The sequence below is a fragment of the Sceloporus undulatus genome, chromosome 7, assembly GCF_019175285.1.
Source record: "Sceloporus undulatus isolate JIND9_A2432 ecotype Alabama chromosome 7, SceUnd_v1.1, whole genome shotgun sequence".
Lineage (NCBI taxonomy): Eukaryota > Metazoa > Chordata > Lepidosauria > Squamata > Phrynosomatidae > Sceloporus > Sceloporus undulatus.
The window spans coordinates 30,095,851-30,113,429 of NC_056528.1; the positions used below are offsets into that span (position 1 = coordinate 30,095,851).

The following is a 17,579-nucleotide window of genomic DNA, read 5'->3' on the forward strand; positions in this document are numbered from 1 at the left end:
AGTGGCACCAAACCCCGGGTTACAAGTTCAGTTAACAACGTGGGAGGTGGGGGGGCATACTACCAAAGAGAAGTCCCTGCACCATCTTCTGAATGGTTCTTCTGGGGAGTCCAGCATGCCAGAATCTCTCTCCAGCCAGGCAGTCTTACTGGGTGGGCGGCAGGTTAGCTCCTCCTCTCCATGGGATCCTTGATGCCAGCAGCCATCTTGTCAGGCATTCTCTCTGGCCTTGCCCGCTCAGGAGAAGGGCAGCCAGGAGACCTTGTGAGCTGCCCTGGGCAGCCTTCCAGTCCCTGGACCCTGGGAAACCAACCAGGCCAGGCTAGGAAGCCCCTCGTTGGTGGTATCCTGGCTAGTGTACCAGCCAGGTCTGGCCCACAGAAGCAGCTGCAGGAGCACCAAGGCCTCAACTGTTGCTAAGGACACTCCAAATGCTACCCCATTGCCCAGCCGGATTGCCCAAAGAGGGGAAGGGCTCCCTTCCCCTGGCTCCCAGCTAGAGTGAGTGTGGGGGTGGGCAGGAGGAATGGCTGGCATGTGTGCCCAGGCCCAGCCAGGCCCTTTGGTAGTGTACAGGTGAGGCTCTTTCTCCAAGGCGCCCCTGGCCCCTGTGCCCCAGCCTGGGTGGGATGCCTGGGATGTATGTGTGTCTAGGGACCCAGACCACCAAGACCCCCCTCCCTCCCTCCTCCCCCCTCTCTTTGTGTTGGTGGCTGTCTGTCTGGCTGCTGGGGGAAGGGAGGGGAGGCTCCCTCCCGCATTGCTCTCTCTCCTCTCAGGCACTGCGGTAGTAAAAGACAATAGGCAGGTAACCGCTTGCCTACAAGTGTTCCAAATCCTACCCTAGCTGAGGTGAGAGTCCGGACTGTACCAGGAGGAGTCCTCGCCCGCGCAGGGGCACAGGCCATTGGGTGGTGGCTGCCCTTAGCAACGATCTCTCTGCCCAGATGGGCTCCCCTGGCCCTCTCCCCCGGCCCCTTTAGCCCCCAGGTCACCGGGCAGCCAGCTCAGCCCCTCTCGCTCCCTCCCTCTGCCTCCCTGGGCCAAAATCCCATTTCGTGTCAGGGCTCTGCTTCCTCCTGGTGGACAGAGTGGTCCTGCAAGACTGCAGGCGAAACGGCACTTCAAGGGGAAAGCGCAGATGCCGTCTGGAGACAGTAAATACCCACTCTCCACTCCCGGAGAAAGGAGAAAGGGAAAAGAGGCCGCCGTTCCTGGGCACTGCATGAAATGAGAGGCAAATGAATGGTTGGGTGGGCGAGCCATCATGTGCTGAGCCAGGGATGCCAATCTGCCTGCCCAAAGAGCAACCCTCTGCGCTGTGGGTCTGAGGGCCAGAGAGCTGGCATGTCTACAGACTGAAAGCGGAGTGAAGTCGAAGGCTTTCATGGCCGGCATCCATAGTTTTTTGTTGGGTTTTTGGGGGGGTACTGAACTCCCCCCTCCCCGGGCCTTCGCGGCGCTTGCGGTTGTGTTGTTGTGTCTGCAGTCTTACGCTGAGTGGGGGGCGGTTGTGAGTCAGAGCAGTCTGGCTGCTGCAATGGCGGGGGTTGTGAGTCAGGCTGCCAGCAGTTGTGGTGCCAAAATGGAGTGTTTTGCCAGCAAGTGCCAAGGAAGCATCCTGGCAGCCGCCTCCGCAGCGCCGCCGGTTGTTCTTTTGGGGCTCCTGGGTCCCCGAAGTCGCCCTAGGAGGGAAGAGGGTCGGGGCCCAGGCCTCAACCCTCCCCTGTTCGTGGCCGAGGCCTCAGGGCTGGGGAACCGTCCTCTTGCTCTTGGCACAAACTGGCCTCGATCCTGGAGGGTGCTGCGTCAGCTGGGAGCGGGGCTGGGGCTTGCCTGTTTGCCAATACAGACAGGGAGCCAGTCTGGCCTGGCATGGATGGCGCCTTGGCAAGAAGAGGGCTTGGCCCATAGAAAGGGATGTTGCTCCGGAGCATTCTAGGGAGTTAGGAGGGGGATGGGGGTTGGGGTGGAGGGACCCTCCCCTTGGCAGGAGCCTGGCAAAGAAAGGGGCCTGGCTGACACTCTATGCCAGCCTGGGGGCTGCTGAGGCTGGTCCAGAGGAAGCCCCCCACCCCGGCAGGCAGCAGGTGTATGGGGTGGTGGGGTGCTTTGGGTCTGGCCTTTGCCAAAGCAAAACCAGGCTGCCCAGTTGAGGCCTGGCTGGCCCTTTCAGGAAGAGGGGGGGCCCAGAGGGGCTTCTGTCACCCCATAAGCAGAGGGATCCTAGGCTGAACCCCCTTAACCTATGGGAGGGGATGCCTCCTTTGGACCAGGAGCACATGCGCAGGCCTCATATTGTTGTTGTTAGCTGCCCTCGGGTGGACTTTGCCTGGCAATGCCACAAGTGAGACCTCTGAGAGCCCCCTTGTCTTCCCCTGCTCTGCTCAGGCTCTTAGCCTCCTTGACTGAATCTATTCATCTAACATTCCCTCCCCCCCAATATTGTCCCCCCCCAAGTGCCTTTTCTCTCCCCCCAGCAGGTGTGGATAATCTTCCTGGTCCCCCTCCTTCTGCTCCTGCTGCTGGCACTGCATCCTGGAGGGATGGCTCTGAGGAGAGGCCCAGCCACATTGCCCCCGGCCACTGCTAGCCCTGGGGTCCTGCTGCTGCTGCTGCTGCTACTACTCCTGGCTTATGCTGCTCTCCCTGCAGAGGGGTAAGATGGCCCCAGGCCCTGGGAAAGGGAGCATGTGGGGCTGGGGGGCAGAGGGGGCTCCAGTTCCCACCTCCTCCTCTGGGATGGGGGTGCTTCCATACGGAAGGCTCTAAGTGCCCCTGCCCCTTCTCCAACCGCATTGGGCCAGATGTGCCTCTGGAAAGACACAAGAGGGAAGAAGCCTTGGAAAAAACTCAGGGCATTCGCTGAGGAAGGTGCTGCTGTCTAACCGTGCCACAGGTGTGTGTGTGTGTGGGGGGGGGGCTGCCTTGTGAAGGTCTGCCTGCTGGGAACCCACCTGGGTGGCTCTGGCCCTCCTCCGCCTCCACTCTGAGAGGCCTCTGGCCAAGTCCAGTCCCTTAAAGGCTGCTGTTGATGGCGCTGGTGCTGGTCATGCATCCTGGCGTGTGTATAACTTGCCAGCAGACCCAGCCTTCCTGGGGCTTTTCTGGATTTTCTCAGATGCTGGCACCCATGACACCATTGTGTGGGGGGTGGGTGGGGTGGGGGGCAGGGTTTGGGTGGTTTTCCCTCCCCTGCTCACTGGGTGAAAGTGTGAAGCTTTCTGGCAGGAAGGGCTTTCAAAGGAAAAAATCTGCTGGTATTTTGGCCTTCCCCACTCATTACAGAAACATTTCCCCTGCTACCTTTGGAGGGAATTCCAGATGTTTTGGGGGTGGTCCCTGCTCGTCTGTGGCTGCATCCTGGGGTGGGCATCGGCTCTGCTGGACTTTGGTAGTGCACTCACTGTCAGCGACAGCGTGGGCAGCCATTTTTTACTTCACTAATACTTTCTGGCTGGCTAAGGCATGTGTGTTTGGAAGATGTCGCAAGCAAATTAAGCCTTTAGTCTAAAAGAGGTTCCTGCCCACTGCATGGCCTTGGAGGGCCCACCATCCTTGGGCACCCTCTCCCTGGCCCTCATGGCAGGCTTCTTGACCCCCAAGCCCCCCTGTTTCCTCTTGGAGTTTCTCCAGTGAGCCCTTTGGGGGAGTCATATGCCAGGGCTGGGCCGGGGGCCGGGGGGGGGGGATATCCAAAACAGCCTTGGCACAGCCTGACCTTAACTGCTCCTTCTTCCTCTCCTAACCTGGCAGCCTTGCCCAGAAGCATGGCCCAGACATCATCGATGATGACAGCAAGGACAACATCACCATCTTCACCCGCATCCTGGACCGCCTGCTGGACGGGTATGACAACCGGTTGCGGCCCGGCCTGGGAGGTCAGTCACTCTCTTGCGTAGGGTCCCATGAGTAGGGAAGGTTCAGCTGGGCTCCCAGGATGGCTCACGGCTTCCTTTCTCCTCTTCCCCTGGGTGTGTTTATCTGGGCACCTGTGCCTTCTCTTCCCAGCCTGCAGGACCACTAAAAGACCCCTGTGGGCCCTGACACACCACACTGCCAGAGCTCCAGTGGATGTTTGACTAGACAAGCCTTAAACAGTTTTGTGCTGAAATGGGAACTGGTGTGCACATAAATGTTGTACTGGGTTGGGAGTCCCTGTTGGGGCTCTTGCTGCTCCAGGAGGCCCTGGGCAGCTGGAAAGGGCAGCGGGAGGGATCTCTCCCAGGACAGGACCTGGAGTGTTCAGGGGCTACTGCCCTCCTGCTCCCCAGCCTTCTCCTTGGACCTGCCTGGGTTTGCCTCATGGCCTAGATGGAGAGGAGGTTGCTGTGACAACATAGCTGCTCACCAGAGAGAGGGAGAGGGAGAGACGCTGAGAGTCTGTGCCCCATCTTGCAGAATTGGAGGGGAAGTATTTTTGGTGGTGAGAGAGATTGGGCCAAACTTGCATTGAGCCCTTGACAGGGAAGGAGACGCATGAGCATGCAGACTTGCATTATTCTGCCTCTGCAGAAAAAAAAAAGGAAAGAGAAGGCACTGCTCCATCATCCTCTCCCCCCTCGCAGGGAAAGGGTGACCCTAAGGGTCTTCTGCAGGTACCAAGTCCCCACTCACACCCCCAAGCCTTCCTCTCCCTTGTGGGGCCTGCCCTCAACAGAAGGTTTGGCCTCTGCTTGCCTTGAGGAGGGCAGACAGCCCCTTCTTAGGCCAGAGGTGGAGAAGCAAGGGACTTGCAGTGGGAAGGCAGTGAGCAGAGCAGCGATAGGGCCACTGGGGCCAGTAGAGAACCTCCTGGGTTTGCAGCAATCACTTGAGTCCAGATTATCCACCAGGGGAACCACGTCAGCCAGTCCAAGACTGGGTTGGTCCAAGATTTTGTGAGGGATGTTTTGGGAGGAGGAGAGGCTGAGGAAGGCCCAGAAGAGTCACCTCTTAGCCCATTTCTTGGGGCCAGACTCACTGCCACCCAGAAACAGAGACTGATAATTCATGCACCTTGCCTTCCTGCCCCCACCAGACACACGGTGGCTGCTGGCCCCTTCTTCTTTGTGGGATTGGTGGAGGACATCCAGAGAGGCAGAAGGGGGGCTGTGGCCCTTTGGTTCTTTTGGGTGATGGCAGCAATGGGGGCAACCCACCAAAAGAGCATCCCTGAGAGGTAGCCGTGATGCAGACTGCTTAAGGAACTCCACTAGAAGCAAACATGGAGTGTGTCGGATGTGGCCCACTGTTCACAATGGGGCAGCTGGGTGTGGTGGCCGCTGGGAATTTGATCAGCACAAGAAGAAGCAGATTTTTGCTTTTGCTTCACTTTTGGATTGGATCTAAGCCAAGGAGAGGAGAGTGGGCACAGGCACGGGTGGGATGGGCTTCGGCCGAGGAAGAGGGGCAGGCCCCACCATGGAGACAGATGGATAGGTGACCAGTCAGGAAGCCTTCAGCTCAGAGTCACCTTGTGGGTGTGATTCATGACTGCAGGAAAAGAAATAAATCTCTCCCCCCCCCCCCATCAATGGCTTCTGCCAAGAGTTTCTGCCCTTGGGAAGGACGTTGGGAAGCCTCTTTCTCCAGCCTGGGAGGGAATTTTGGTGGCCAAAGCAGCAGGTTGGACTCTTGTCTTGGGCTGGGGCCCTCGCAGCAAGGAGGGTCTAGGGCTCGTGGGGCCCACTGTCACCCCCTCCTCATGCTGAGCACAGGGCCCAGTCCTGGCGGGGAGGAGAGGAGGGTAACTCATGCAAAGCACAAACAGGTCAAGGGAGCCAGTGGGACAAGAGGGCACAGCTGCTGGCACAGATTCCAAACTCTTCGGGAAGGACCGCTTGACCTCCAGGCACATGGCAGGCATCCAGGTTGAGGGCAGCTGGGTGGAGAGAGCCTGGGGGTGAATGGAGGAGCCCCCATGCCCCACCCCATGCCCTCTGCCCTTTGGGGGCTTAAGAAGGGGGCTCTTCTTTGGTGTGCATGCCTGAGAGCAGCATAACAACCCAGGGGGCAAACTCAAGTGCAAATCACCCATGGAAAACAAAGCCCCACCAACAGCCCCCTGTCCTCCTTTTTTGCAGATACAGTGACAGAGGTCAAGACAAACATTTATGTGACCAGTTTTGGACCTGTCTCAGACACCGACATGGTAGGCGCTGGTGCAGCTGCTGCCCTCAAGAGACCAGGGTGTGAGTGTATTTTTGTGTGTGTGTTTGTGTATGAGAGAGAGAGAGAAAGAGAGAGAGAGAGAGAGAGAGAGAAAGAGAGAAAACCAAGGCTTCCCGGGAGTGCTTAAATGCACTGATAAGCGGTATAGAAATGTACTTGCTATTACTATTGCTATTGCTGATCGGCAGCTCCCCCCCCCCTGGCAGAGACTTCTTCAGAAAACCCACCTATTTGTGGATGGAGGCGGATGGGCTTCTTTCCAGGGAGGAAAGGCAGCTGCCCCCAGAGTCTAACCCAGGGGCGGGGGGGGGAATCAGTACCAGCAGCCCCCTCACCCACTATAAAGAGAGCAGCTCCCCTCCTTCTCCCCATTTTCACATGGCAAGGAGGGTGCCACAGTGGCATTGGGGTCTCTGCCAGCACTCGCAGCCCACTCTCCTTGCATCCCATAAAACAGTGTGCACAAGGCCCTTGGGATGTTTTGGACATCAGTTCCCATACCCTGGGCTTGCAAGTGGGAGTGACGGGAGTGGTAGTCCAACACACCCAGAGAGCACTCACTTGGAAAAGACCCTGCCTCCTTCACTGACAGCAGAGGGGAGAAGGGGCTCAAATGTCCCTTGGAGAGAAGAATCTGGGAAGGGGGTGAAGGAGGAGCCAGAGGGCTTAATTGAGGCACAAGAGGTTTACTAATTAAAACAGCCCGGTGGAGCACAGTTAATTGGAAGAAGCAGCCACGTAAAGGGACTCACTTTCTGTTCCAAAGGACTAGGTTCCATAAAGCCCAGCAACCCAACCTCAATGTGCCCTCCATCCAGAAGCTGCAGCCAAAGGAATCCTATGGTTCCTCAGGAGAACCCTCCCCATGCCTCCAGGACCCTTCTCTGCTGAACAAGGGGTGTCCATGTGCGTCTCCTTTGTTGTCCTCAGTTTCCCCTGGGCCCCCACCCAGCAGCACTTCCCACAGTGCAAGCAGCCCCAGCCTCATCTCCGTGGCCTGTGTGTCCTCCCAGAGCCAAACCTGTGGACCTGGGGGTCCCTAGTTGTGCCACTGCAATTGACTGGCCTCCCAGACCACCAGTAGGGGAGGGGGGAAGATGCCAGCCTCTGATCACCCCCCATGCCAGGCAGGAATGGGGTGAATGGGCCCAGCAGGCTGAGGGCTGGTAAGGAATGTCCCCTGACATTCTGCCTTGGTGAGTTCCCAGTCGGTTGGCCCTTTCTGGCAGTGGGGTAGTGGTGGTGCTGGTGGTGATCCTGCAGCTGCTTTTCCTTCCCTGCTTTGCTGGGCCCTCCCTCCTCACTTTCTGCTGGAAGGGAACCCTGGCTCCCCCCTCTTCCTTTTCTCTCTTTCACATGCTAGCAAAGCATCTTAATATATGCAGCAGTTTGGCCCTCAGGGAGTATCTCATAATTACTTCTAAGGTGGAGCACATTTGATTAAGGGAGCGTGGATAATGAACTGTGAAAGGGGGGAAATGGAGAAGACATGCACAGGGTGGGGGATACTGCCTTCTGCGCCAGGTGGTATGTGCTTACATGTGTCCCATGCGCGCAGAGAAAGTGTGTGTGTGTGGCACACATGTGTGTATGTGCACACATGCACACACATTGGCCTTCATGCCAAGAAAAGCTGATGCTGTGGGGTGGGGGTTGCAAGGGGGTCTTTATTGCCTCTTCCTCTCTTTGACACCCCCCCCCATGAAAGTTCAGGTTCTCCCTTTCCTGTTGCAGCCTCTGAAAGAGACAGGAGGGGCAGCAGCAGCTCAGCGTTCTCTGTGTGTGCGCATGTGCTTGTGTTAAGAAAGTGTGGGGACATCTGTTTATCCATGTGTGGATGCAACTGTTGAGGGAAAGTGTGTGCATCTGTAGGCATTTATGTGGGAGAGGAAATGTGTTTTTGTGATGGGAATTTGTGTATGTGAGAGAGAGAGGAATGGGGGCAGTACTAGAGGTTCCTCTCTAGAGCAGCAGTTCCTTGTACACTTTTCTGCTCAGGCAAGTGCCTCTGAGTTCAATGGCCCTTGCTCCCAAGTAAAAGGTCTGCAAGACTGCAACTCCTGTAGCATCTAAAGGCTGGTGGAACACATCCAGCTCCTAATAGTAATCATTTCCCCCCAGCAATATGTAATTGAATGAATTCTGTCCCATTTACTTTGTGGAGCTAAAGGACTTACTCCCACCTTTTGTTGTAACACTGCTGTGCAGTAGATTAGACTGTAAGGCCACCATTACCTCAGGGAAGTACATTTGTGAACCTCATGCCTAAGGTGAACTGAGCAGATGAGGCAGACTGAACAAAGAGCTTAGCCTTCTAATTCCAGTGGCTGTTATGCAGGTGCCCTGGACTGTATTTATGAACATGCTGTGGACAGAGGTACAATCTTATATTTATTGATTTAGAGTTTTCTCTCCCCCCCCTCCAGCTCAGTACCTAAATCTAGAGGCGTCACTGCTTAAAACACCCATTTTCAGTGTTTTTCTTCATGAATAACTTTTGCACTGGGCCAGATCCTGTGAGTGGCTCCTCCTGGGGTCCCTCAGCCCAGACGCCTTACAGACTGACCCAGGGGGCTGTCCCCATCTTCCCCTGTGAAACCTTGGAGGGTATGTGAGACTGATGCTCCCCCTCCATCCAGGTCCAGCCACAGAGGCCAGGGTGGGGGCCGGGCTCATATGCCATATGTCCAGCTGGCCAACACAGGGTAGATCCTCCAGCCAGTCTGCCCTTTCAGAGGGCTCTGTGCCTCGTCCAGCCCCCCTGCCCTCCCCTCATGTCTAGCAGTGTCACCTTCCACCAGGCCACCTTCATCGCCATGGCAGCCATTACTGGAGCTTCCACTACCAATTCCTCTGCTTGCCGGGCTGCTGCTTGCTGGCACTAATTGCCCGGTTCTGCTGGGTGTCTGCAACCACTTTTCCTTTGGCTCAGGGAAGCACTGTCTGACCCATACTCAGCTCTGCAGCCTTTCCCTGTGCCAGCCCCAGTGCTTGTGGTGTTGGCATGGAGAGACTGTGGGTAGGAGAAGGGGCAGAAAATCCCTGGGGAGATTGCCACAGACACCCACACGAATGTACACAGTCATAGTCACACATACACAGACTGTTCTGGTCTCTTTCTTTGGAATGACTACAGAGGAATGGCAACAGCTGATGGACAGGCATGGCCTGTGGCACCCCAGCATCCAAATGCAGGTTCTGATTGCCACTCTCTGTGGGCTGGCATGAGATGCTTGAGTGAAGGGCCCCAGAATGGCCTGGCAGAGGCAGAATAGAGGCCTCAGCCCTCAAGTGCAGTGAGTCCCTCTCCTGCCATGGCTTCCTCTGGGCTGCTGCTGCTGGGCTCTTTTCAAGGTCCACAGTCCTCCCCCTCCTTCCTGTGTGCGCGCACACATGCAGCCACATGTGAATGTGTGATCCTGGCAAGAGGACTTGGGGCTGCCAGGGAGGCCAAGCCAATCTGTGGGGGGTGGGATGGTGCTCTGAATCCCCCCCCCGAACCAGCTTTGCCTCCCCCACTCCCCAGCACCACCACCATCTCCTTCTCTCCAGTCTTTCTTTTCTCCCTCCTCAGCAGTTCCTTTGCCTGTTTGCTGTTGGAAGGAGAACAGGCGAACGAAGGAATTGCTGAGGAGGGAGAAAAGCAAAGGACTTGTGGGAAGGAGGTGGGGGGGCAGCCTGGGGGCAAAGCTGTTGGCAGTACCAGCGCAAAGGGGGGGGGGCAGGATAACCAGATCAAGATGGGAGAGGAAGGTTGGTGTAAGATGCCTGTAAAGGGAGGCGATAATCCTCCCTGGGGCATTTTATTCTGTGTGGAGAGAGAGTGGGATAAAGTAAACATGAAAGCCCTGCTTAAATATTTGAAGAGATGTCATACTGAGGATGGAGCAAGCTTGTTTTCTGCTACTCCAGAGACTGGGACATGGAGCAATGGATGCAAGCTACAAGAAAAGAGATTCCACTTAAACCTTACAAAGAATTTCCTGAGGGCAAGAGCTGTTTGACAGTGGAAGATGCTGCTCCTCGGTGGAGGGTGGTGGAGTCTCCTCCTTTGCAGGCTTTTAAGCAGAGGCTGGATGGCCATGGAAGGCTTAGATCTTTGTGCATGGCACAAGGGGTTTGGACTCAATGGTTCTTGAGGTTTCTATGATTCTAAGTGTTTTGATAATTAAGCAAAGAAAGAAAAGTACATGAACTGGGAGCAGAGAGTGGGACGTGGGTGTCTCGCTGCCCCTTTCACTGTATGAGACACGCATGGGATAGGTGTGATCTCCTGGCCATTGAGTGGGCAGCCCCTCAAAATGTTGCCTGCTGGCCATTGGGCATTAGGAATGTCTTCTGGGCTTCTCCTGCCTCTCCTTGCTCCTCTGACCATGGAGGGGTGCACTGAGGGTATCCATCTTGCCCCCCCCCCACTGCCTCCCCACTGCCTGCAAAGGGCTTCCTTGGCTGTGGGCAGGATGGCCATGGTAGGCGTGAGAATCAGTTGCTCCTCCCCTGCATCCCACTTTGGCCGTTGAAAAGTTGTGGGCTGAACCATGGTTCAGGAACCAAAGGGCTGGGCACTGGGTGGGAAGCCATCCTGTGCTGATCAAGGAAGCCAAGCATGTGAGCTACCTGACCTCCCCAGCTCCTCAGCAACAGTCTGTGCCCCCTTGGCATCCCCATTCCCTCCATCTCATCATGCCCATGTGCTGTCCCTGCGTTGGGTATGGTGAGATGCATGGGGGGGCTCAGCTGCCCCCTAAGAGATTGAAGAAGAGCTGAGACACTTTGAGGCCCCTTCCAGTGACGCTCATAGGCATTGCTGTGGATTCTCAATATCACCAGGCCATTAGAAAGAGAAGCATACTCTAATGGAAATGTCTGTGCTCTCACCATTGGTCTCTTTTCTGACAGGAATACACCATTGATGTGTTTTTCCGGCAGTCCTGGAGAGATGAGAGGCTCAAGTTCGATGGCCCCATGAAGGTCCTTCCACTGAACAATCTGCTGGCCAGTAAGATCTGGACCCCAGACACCTTCTTCCACAATGGCAAGAAGTCTGTTGCGCACAACATGACAACACCCAACAAACTCCTCCGACTGGTGGACAACGGGACCCTCCTCTACACCATGAGGTGGGCATGGGATGGGTGTGCACACCCCCTTTCCTTGCCATGCAGTTTCCGTGCCACTGGACATCTCTGCCTCGTTCCCCTTGGAAGGAGAGCTGGGCAGAGTGCTCAGAGTCTCGACCGCCCCTCTCAGTCCTCCTGACACTCCCTCGCAGGCTTCCTGGGAGTGTGCCCAGTGATAGGCAGGTAGCTGGATGCTTCTCTGCTGCCTTGGACTCCTGTGATGGGCAGAAGGGAGGAAGGCAAGGGCAGAGTGGAGTAAAGCAGACTTCCATACTCAGTCTCATCATGGAGGATCATGGCCCCTCTTTTACTGGTGGTTCTGGTCACTCTCAGCACCCTCCAACCCATGCCAGGCCGGTCTTTTTCCCTGGCCTCGCAGGAGGCTTAACCCTTCCAGTGATCATGCAGCACTCATGAGTCAGTTTGCCCTCAAGGCATATGGTGCCAATGGGCTCAACTGGTGCCTCAACTGCCAAGGGCCCATATCAACATGATCTCTCCAGAAGTAGAGGGTGAGGGGCATTCATGGGGGTCTTGCACAAACATTTGTTCCTGAAACAGTTCTGGGGGTGAAAATGGGCATCATTCTGTGGGTTTGGCCCTCGGCTGTTCACAGGCAAGCAGCCCTTCTCTTTTGCAGGCTCACCATTCATGCAGAATGCCCTATGCACCTAGAGGACTTCCCCATGGATGTGCACGCGTGCCCATTGAAGTTTGGGAGCTGTGAGTTCTCTGCTGCCAGGGGCGGGGGCATCCTGCCTCCCTCCCTTCCTCCCATCAGGGCTCCCTGTGTGTGCGCGTGTGCGTGCACACATGTGTGTACATGTGCATGTGCAGAATTGCTTGCTTGTGTTTTGTGTTTCCCCATCGCATTCACAGCTTCCCCATTGCTCCTCCAAGAGGGTGCCTTCAGAACCTGTGAGCAGGTCCTCACCCCATTTCTGCCCTGCATTTGGCTGGATGGCTGGGTGACCACTCTGCCCCCTCCCTCCCTCCCCTCCAGATGCCTACACCAAGACAGAGGTGATCTACACCTGGACGCTGGGGAAAGTGGAGGTGGCTGAAGGGGGGTCCCGCCTCAACCAGTATGACCTGCTTGGACACAACGTGGGCAGAGACTCCATTGAGTCGAGCACAGGTGAGAGGCCAGGAGGGAAGTGATAGGAGAACAGCAAGTTCCCCGGGGGCGGGGGGACTGAGCCAGACCTTGATTGGGTCATTCTGCCCCCCCCCAGTTGGGAGCCAGGGCTGCCCCTGAAAGACCCCCCACTGCAAGGGGACAGTTGCTCTGGCCTCTGCTGTGCCCCAGCTACGAAGGCCTGCCATCCCTTGCAACCTCTCCCAGAGCCATTTGGGGGCTGGGTCCCCTCCTGCTGCCCCCCATGACTCTCTGCCCACTTGGCACCCCATAGCAGGGGCCTGGAAAAAAGAGAGACTCCTGCATGCACAGGAACTAGGAACTTGTGCTGTGGGCTTAAGCCCTGTGGAAGGAGTTACTGGGGTCTCCTCCTTCCATCTCTCATTGCCCATAGACAGACCAGTCCCTCCTGGCCCACAAATGTGGAGGTGAGAGGGAGCCATTTTTAGCAATGTGTCTTCCCACCTGCCTAGGGACCTACATTGTGATGACCACCTACTTCCACCTCAAGAGGAAGATTGGCTACTTTGTGATCCAGACGTACTTGCCCTGCATCATGACCGTCATCCTCTCCCAAGTTTCCTTCTGGCTCAACCGGGAAAGTGTCCCGGCACGGACCGTCTTTGGTGAGGTTTGGGTCCCAGGGGCAACGAGAAGAGGGTGGGTGTAGGGCAGGCTAGGGGGCTGCATTAGCCTTCTAGGAAACCTTGGGGGCTGCCCCCCATTGCCCCCACTAGCAGCAAGGTAAATGTGCCTGAGGTTTTAGGTGGCTTTGTGGGTGATCTCCAAGGTGCCTGACCCTCCTCCAGGGAGGCGGTCTTGCTCTGTGGCGAACTCTTTTAAAGTCTGAATGAAAACCTGGGTGGGAGCCCTGTTGCCATTCTCCATGGATGGACCCAGGTGCCCTTCAGCCCCTAATGGAGAGATGGCATCGCTCGGGAAGGGGAATGTAGTTTCAGTGTTTTCAAAAGTTTCCTTCCTGATGAGTGAGACTGCAAGAGTTTGGGCACATTTTAATGAATTTCTGTATTTCAGAGCCCTTTTCTTTTGGTACCAATTCCCAGTTGTTTTGAAGGTTTTTTGGTTTTTTTAAAAACAAAGATAGGTCTTTTTGCATGAAAAATGACGGACTATATGTGCACAAAACCTGACTTTTTTGCTGCTGGTGCTGTTGGTGCTGGTGCTGAAGAAGAAGCTGGGCTGAGGTTCTAGAGGCCGTGTGCCAGCTGGATCCAGGAAGCTGCTGCCACCACAGGGCCCACCTTTCCAGCTGTTGAAGTGCTGGGAGGGAGAGGCATGGCAGGGACGCACCCAACTGTGGATACCTCCTTTCCTCCCTGGCGTCCGTTTGATAGAGAGCAGGGAAGAGGAGCAGCGGTGGCTGCACTGAAGGTGCACCTGGGAGAGCACCGGCCGGCAGCTCAGGGCAGTCTCTTCCTCCTCCCCAGAGTCACGTCCCAATCCCTCTCTCCCTGGCTTGGCAGCTGCCAGGGCAAAAGAAAGGCATAGGGCTCTGTGGCTGGAGGGCTGTGCTGTGTCTGCCGTGTGACCCAAGACCTGGGCTAGCATTTATTTGCAGCCCCTCACCAAGCCATCCTCAGGCATGTGCATGCCTGCCACGGGGGCCACTGGCTGCTGACCTGAGCAGTTGACCAGGAAAAGGCAGGGAGGAGGAAGGTTTGCGTGGGCCTTTCTTTCAGAAGGGGGCCTTAGGCTCACTTTGAGCACAAGAGAGGGTCAAACTGTCGCAGAGCCACAGGAACAAGGACACGAACAGCCAGAGTGTATACTCTTGTGATTTTTCCTGTTTCTGTATCCTACCCAATCTCCCACCAGCGGTTTTAGCCATAACAGATCCTGCTGCGTTCATCTTAGGCTCCCCTCGCCTGTGTTTTTACAAAGAAAGCTTCTGTTTTTCTGGAGGCAATTTAAGCTTACTGTTTTCCCTTGGCCCAGTCTCCTAGAGCTTCCCTGGTCTTCTGTGCTGGGCAGGGAGACCTCTCATCCCTTTTTGCAAGCCTTTCAGATCCCAGGCCCACAGTTGGGCTTTCTGGTCCTGGCCCCCCTCCTCTCCCAGATCCCAGAAAAGCATGGGTCTGTGTAGGGGAGGGCTGGGAAGGTGCTGGGTCTCCGGGAAATGGTGGCTTCTTTTGTGGGGGCAAATCTCTGCTCATTTGTGTCATATACACGAGAATGAAAAATGCCAAAAGTTTGCCCTTCTGGGGCAAAATTACTGTATAAGAGTTTTTATATACTTTATTATTTTAACTTTGTTTTTGCATTTCTGGAGTCTTTCATGAAATTTTGTGAAGCCTTTTTATACAAACAGCCAAAGGACTGATCTTTTCTTTTTCACATTCAGAGATGAATGAAGAATATTCTGACCACAGATGTTAATCTATAATGAGAGTGAAGTCGAAGGCTTTCATGGCCGGCATGCATAGTTATTTGTGGGTTTTTCGGGCTATGTTCTAGAAGAGTTCCTTCCTGACGTTTCGCCAGCATCTGTGGTGTCTGGAAGAAACTCTTCTAGAACATGACCACAGAGCCCGAAAAACCCACAATAAACTATAATGAGAGTGTCTTCATGTGTCACAGCATCCTCTTTGAATGAGACAAGTTGTGCTTTGTCTCAAGTCACACTCAGAATCCACCATGAATGAATTACCTTCTCCCTTTGAACCATTTCTCAGTGAAAACGCAGGCTTTTTGTTTAACAAAGACAGAGGTGTTACTGTTCCTTCCCATGACTTTGGAAGGGGCATCTCCCTTTTTGGAAAAGGGGTCACCCCAGCAGCGCACCTCTGCCCCCCATTTCCTAGCTCATATCATGACCCCCAACCCAGGGGTGAGCATGTTAGGGCCCAGGGATTGTCCCAGGCAGAACCTGGATGGGGGTCTCCTGCTCCCCACCAGGCCACCCTCTCCCTTCCACGAGGCCTTGCTGGCTGACACCAGATGCCTTTTGGCCAGAGGCGCTGGAGGCAGGCCTGGGCACTGCCCCACTGGCATTGTTTCCAGTGAGACTGTGTCCAGCAATGCCACCGGTTCTTCTGGTCTCCTTGGGCCCTTGCCACAGCATCCAGTGATGGTCCAGCCGGCTCAGTGGCCAAAGGGGGCATGTGCTGGCCTTGCAAGGTGGTCCTTCCCCTGAGGGAGGAGGGCCTTTCTGTGTCCCACTCCCACCAGACTCTTCTTGGTCTTGTTTCCACAGGGGTCACCACCGTCCTGACCATGACCACATTGAGCATCAGCGCCAGAAACTCCTTGCCCAAAGTGGCATATGCGACGGCCATGGACTGGTTCATAGCCGTCTGTTATGCCTTTGTCTTTTCTGCGCTGATTGAGTTTGCTGCTGTCAACTACTTCACCAAGCGGAGCTGGGCCTGGGACGGAAAGAAGGTGCTGGAAGCCCAGGAGATGAAGGTGAGGAGGTGCAGTGGATATGTGAGAGGGGAGCAGCCTGGGGATCAGGGGGGCAGTGGGTGTGTGCACGCATGTGTGCTCATGCATGGAAGACTGGCTGAAATCTGGCCCTGGGGCATAACTGTTGCAGCCTAGAGATGACCATTTTACAGCAGAAAGAGCCACTGCTGACAACCCCCCCCCCCCAGGCTGGGCTGCTCCATCCCTGATCCACCATAAATCCTGCTGCTGCTTCCCATGGGGCCAGGAGGCAGAGGGAGAGGCAACTGGTCTGGTCTGGGGGGCTCACAAAGGGAGTCCTTCCTCCTCCTTCCCTTTTGGACTGGCAGCCACTGAGTGTCTCCCAAAGGTGTGTGCAGCCTTTCTGCTTGGTTGTGTCACTTGCAAATAAGGGCAGCGACTGGTACACCAGCTACAGCTCCCAAGTTGTCTCTGAGGGCAGCCCCTCATGCAGCACATGGCTGTAATCCAGACAGCCGTTTTACAGGAGTGTGAATTGCTGTGTCCAGGAGGTCCCTGGCCAGGAATGGGCTTAGTGGGCGAACGAGCTCCAGCTGGCCCAAGGGGCTCCTAGTCACCATCAAGAGGCAGAGGGGGATGAAGGGGATGCCCTCCACCCCAGCCCACAGCTGCCTTTGCAAAGGGGCTGCAGCTGCACCTTGAACAGAGGGAAAATGGTCCAGTCCTGAACATTCGGATGCTGGCCTTACCATTGTGGTGCAGCCTGGTGGGGGCATGGGGGCCAATAGGGATCTCTGGCACCGACTGCATGATGACCATGCCCCCCCCAGAGCTGCCCTCTGATGTGGGGTGGTAGAGGCAAAGCGCCGTGGGCCTCCAAGAGCCTCACCAGTCACTCACTGCAAGGCATTTCTGGCTCTCCTTCCAGGCATCATTTTTCTTCTGTAGGGACCCAAAGTTGTTTCTTTCCTTTCTTAGAAGAAAGAGCCAGTCACCTTGGCAAAGAAAACCAACAACACCTACAACATTGTGGGCACAACTTATGCCCTGAACATCACCAAGGAGCCTGGCCTGCCCACCATTGCCAAGAGCGCAGCCACCACCACGCCGGCCACGCCAGCCACAGTGGTAATGCCCCCCAAGGCGCCCCGGCTGGAGGAAAAGCCCCCCGAGAACAAGAAGACCTACAATAGTGTCAGCAAGGTAGACAAAATGTCCCGCATCGTCTTTCCGGTCCTGTTCGCCATTTTTAATATGGTCTACTGGGCGACATACGTCAACCGGGAGTCGGCCATCAAGAGCACGATCCCCAAGGATTGAGGCCAGCTGTGCAGCCCCCTGCCCACCCTTTTGCCCGCCCTTTTGCCCGCCCGCCTGTTTGTGTGGCCCCCGGCAGGGAGATCTGGCAGGGCCCCCTCTTCTGCCTCCTCTCTGGTGGTTCAGTATTCCTCATTTTATCTTTTATTCTGATTGATTTTGTTCAGCTGACTCCCTTTCTCTCTCATACAAATCAAACTGTGATTTTTTTAAACAAGGAAAGAACCCAAGAACATATGTTTGTTTTCCTTCATTTCTATTGGGGGGGGAGGTGGGGGTTGGGGGGAGCTCTCTAGAAAGAACGCCTCTCCTGTGGCACCTTCCTGGCACCACGCTCCCTCTGCCCCATGCCCCCCAGACACCCAGCCCACCCTCTGTGTCCCCACAGAAGACACTTCTCTTTTGGTGGCCTATTTCTTCCTGCCATCCGATGCCTTCCCCATGGATTGTACTGGGGGGGGGGG

General features: G+C 55.8%; 1 protein-coding gene across 2 annotated transcripts in view; it reads left to right on the forward strand.

The window, feature by feature from the left end:
• LOC121936095 (gamma-aminobutyric acid receptor subunit alpha-3-like) overlaps positions 1–17,340 on the forward strand; it is a 123,751-nt gene extending 106,411 nt beyond the window's left edge. Inside the window, exons 2-10 of one of the 2 annotated variants that reach the window (XM_042477902.1) lie at positions 2,484–2,659; positions 3,757–3,881; positions 6,066–6,133; positions 11,053–11,273; positions 11,914–11,996; positions 12,277–12,411; positions 12,885–13,037; positions 15,626–15,837; positions 16,777–17,340. In XM_042477902.1, the coding sequence (XP_042333836.1) occupies positions 2,547–2,659; positions 3,757–3,881; positions 6,066–6,133; positions 11,053–11,273; positions 11,914–11,996; positions 12,277–12,411; positions 12,885–13,037; positions 15,626–15,837; positions 16,777–17,118 (1,452 nt within the window). In that variant the 5' untranslated portion in view covers positions 2,484–2,546 and the 3' untranslated portion in view covers positions 17,119–17,340. Of the gene's footprint in view, positions 1–2,483; positions 2,660–3,756; positions 3,882–6,065; positions 6,134–11,052; positions 11,274–11,913; positions 11,997–12,276; positions 12,412–12,884; positions 13,038–15,625; positions 15,838–16,776 lie in introns of those variants that run through there. The other variant, XM_042477904.1, reaches the window with a different exon arrangement.
• Positions 17,341–17,579: the final 239 nt, after the last annotated feature.